This window comes from Nicotiana tabacum, chromosome 17 (genome assembly GCF_000715075.1).
Source record: "Nicotiana tabacum cultivar K326 chromosome 17, ASM71507v2, whole genome shotgun sequence".
In the NCBI taxonomy this organism is placed as follows: Eukaryota; Viridiplantae; Streptophyta; class Magnoliopsida; order Solanales; family Solanaceae; genus Nicotiana; species Nicotiana tabacum.
The window spans coordinates 126,856,038-126,858,406 of record NC_134096.1 but is presented as its reverse complement, the minus strand read 5'-3'; the positions used below and the strand labels follow the sequence as shown (position 1 = coordinate 126,858,406).

The 2,369-nt window shown below is 38.3% G+C and overlaps 1 protein-coding gene across 1 annotated transcript; it reads right to left on the bottom strand.

The window, feature by feature from the left end:
• Positions 1–1,263: 1,263 nt before the first annotated feature.
• On the bottom strand, positions 1,264–1,776 carry LOC142172104 (uncharacterized). Its single transcript, XM_075235877.1, has 2 exons — positions 1,690–1,776; positions 1,264–1,638 (listed from the first exon to the last, which is right to left on the bottom strand). Exons 1-2 carry the CDS (start codon positions 1,774–1,776, stop codon positions 1,264–1,266), a joined length of 462 nt encoding a protein of 153 aa, XP_075091978.1.
• Positions 1,777–2,369: the final 593 nt, after the last annotated feature.

Genomic DNA, 2,369 nt, shown 5'->3' with positions numbered 1-2,369 from the left:
TATTTGGCTGCTTCCCTTCACTTGGACCTGCAAAAAGAAATCAAGAGTTAGTCTTAGGAACCCAAACTAGTTTTGGTCCCTTTCTATAGGCAAAAGGATGAATCAAATTCTTTTTAGCTCAACTTGGCAGCCTATTTTTCCCTAGAATAAAATTTTTGTTCTTTTGACTTGCCTTCTCTTTTGTAGTGCATTCACTCTTATAGTGACCGGTGTTACCAGAGTGTGTGTAAATCTTGTTTTCAGGGAGTGTGAGTACTTGCTTTTGGGATCCCACTTAGGTGTAGAGTTCCCAAAGCCAAGTCCTCTTCTGTTGCTAGTATGATGTTCTCGTAGTCACTAAAGTGCATCAGAGGGCCTGTTCCATTTACAAGTTCTGTCTAGCTCATGCTTGACCTTGTTCAGATCCTCCTTTTAGACTCTTACCAGTTCATTTCTCTTATACAACTCATCTTTCATTTTTCCTATATTTTCTTCTAAAGTGAGTTGTGTGTGATTTGCTATTTTTTTGCCTATTCCTAATTTTAATTATAGATTTTTAGATATTAGTTCTAGGACAGTTGTATCAAGTACATGAACCTGGTTCTTCAACACAGTATTTTCACTTTGAATTTCACAAGCCCTAAGTTCCAGGTTTTTTCACTTAGCTTTCAAAATCACACATTCTTTTGACAGTTGTTCCTTTTCATTATTCACATCCTCAGATTCGTCAATTAGTTCCAACAATAACTTAGATAATCTTTCTTTAAACAAAAATTTAATCTTGTCTTTGAAATGAAGAACACTTACCTCAGTTTCTTCATCAGATTCTCCAATGGCTATTAGTGCACGTTCATCATCATATTCATCATCTGAGCTTTCGTCTGAGCTTTCTACCCAAGCAGTAACCATAGCCTTAGTTGATCCTTTGTTGTTGCCTTTCTTGGGTTGAACCTTTTCCCTCTTCTTGTTCCTTCGTTCAGCTCTTTCTTTCTTCCATTCAATTTCCCACAAAGTTGATCATGTGATCAATCTTTCCACACTTGTAGCCGCCATCATTGGTTTGCTTCTCCGGAGCTCTTTCTTTGTTATAGCTTCCACTTCTTGAAGTGCCCTTTCTTCTCCTTAGATACTTCTTGAAGTCTCTGGTAATCATTGTCATTTCATCATCTTCCAGATCAGAACCTTCAGTGATTCTGAGTGCCAATGTCTTTTCCTTCTTAGGTACATCCATTTTCATAGTTTGTCTCCTAAGTTCATAGGCAGTGAGGTTTCCAATCAATTCATCTAATGAGAGTGTGGCAATATTCTTTGATTCTCGGATTGCAGTGATCTTGCTTTCCCAAGTAATTGGCAAGACCCTAGTATCTTCTTAACTCTTTCTTCTTCAGGGATAATCTTTCTAAGAGATTTTAGTTCTTTTGTCAATATAGTGAGCCTTGTGTACATCTCATGAATGGTTTCTCCATCCTTCATGGCAAAGTTCTCATACTGAGAGTACAATAGAGTTCCTCTAGATCTCTTCACCTGAGTTGTTCCTTCATGGGCCACTTGCAGTGTGTCCCAAATTTGCTTAGTAATGAAACAACTTTGCATCCTGCTGTACTCACCTGGACCAAGTCCACAGACAAGCCACTTCTTGGCTTTAGCATTTTTTTCCCACTTCTTCAAGTTCTCAGCATTGCAGTCAGCTCTTGTCTTTGGCACATCTACTCCATCATTTTTCTTCAAGGTGGCCAGTAGACTATTAGTGGCAATGTCCCATAGCTTATAGTCCTCTCCTTGAATGTGATATCTCATTCTTGACTTATACCAGGAGTAGTACTGTCCATTAAAGAGTGGTGGCCTAACAATGGATTGCCCTTCCCAATTTCCAGGTGGTGCACTCATCTTGATCTTCTCCTAAGGTGTTAGCCTCTCTCAAGGATAACCTGCTATGATACCAATTGATATTTTATACTTCAATACCACACAAGGGGGGAGGGGGGAAAAGTGACTTGTTTGGTGTCCAATTTTTTGCCTGCACAGATTATAGAAGGACATGGTTCTTCTATGCATTCCTTTTACTACAGTTACAGAATAATAAATGCGGAAAGTAAGGAACACAAGTATTTTTACGTGAAAAATATCCGGCTTAAAAGGTAAAAAAATCACAACCTACTACCCAGTAAGATTTTTTCCAACACTTCACTAACTCACTGAGCCAAAACAGCATTTACAAAACTCTTGTAAACCTAAGGATTACCTGTAACCCTTTGTGGCAACCAACCTCAAGCTGTTGCGACAACTTTAAGTTAACTCTAACTTGAATATTACAACTCAAAGTACCTAGTACAAATGATTCTAGATAAAGTTGAAAGGTACAACTCAAAAGCCCTACTACAATTGAACTA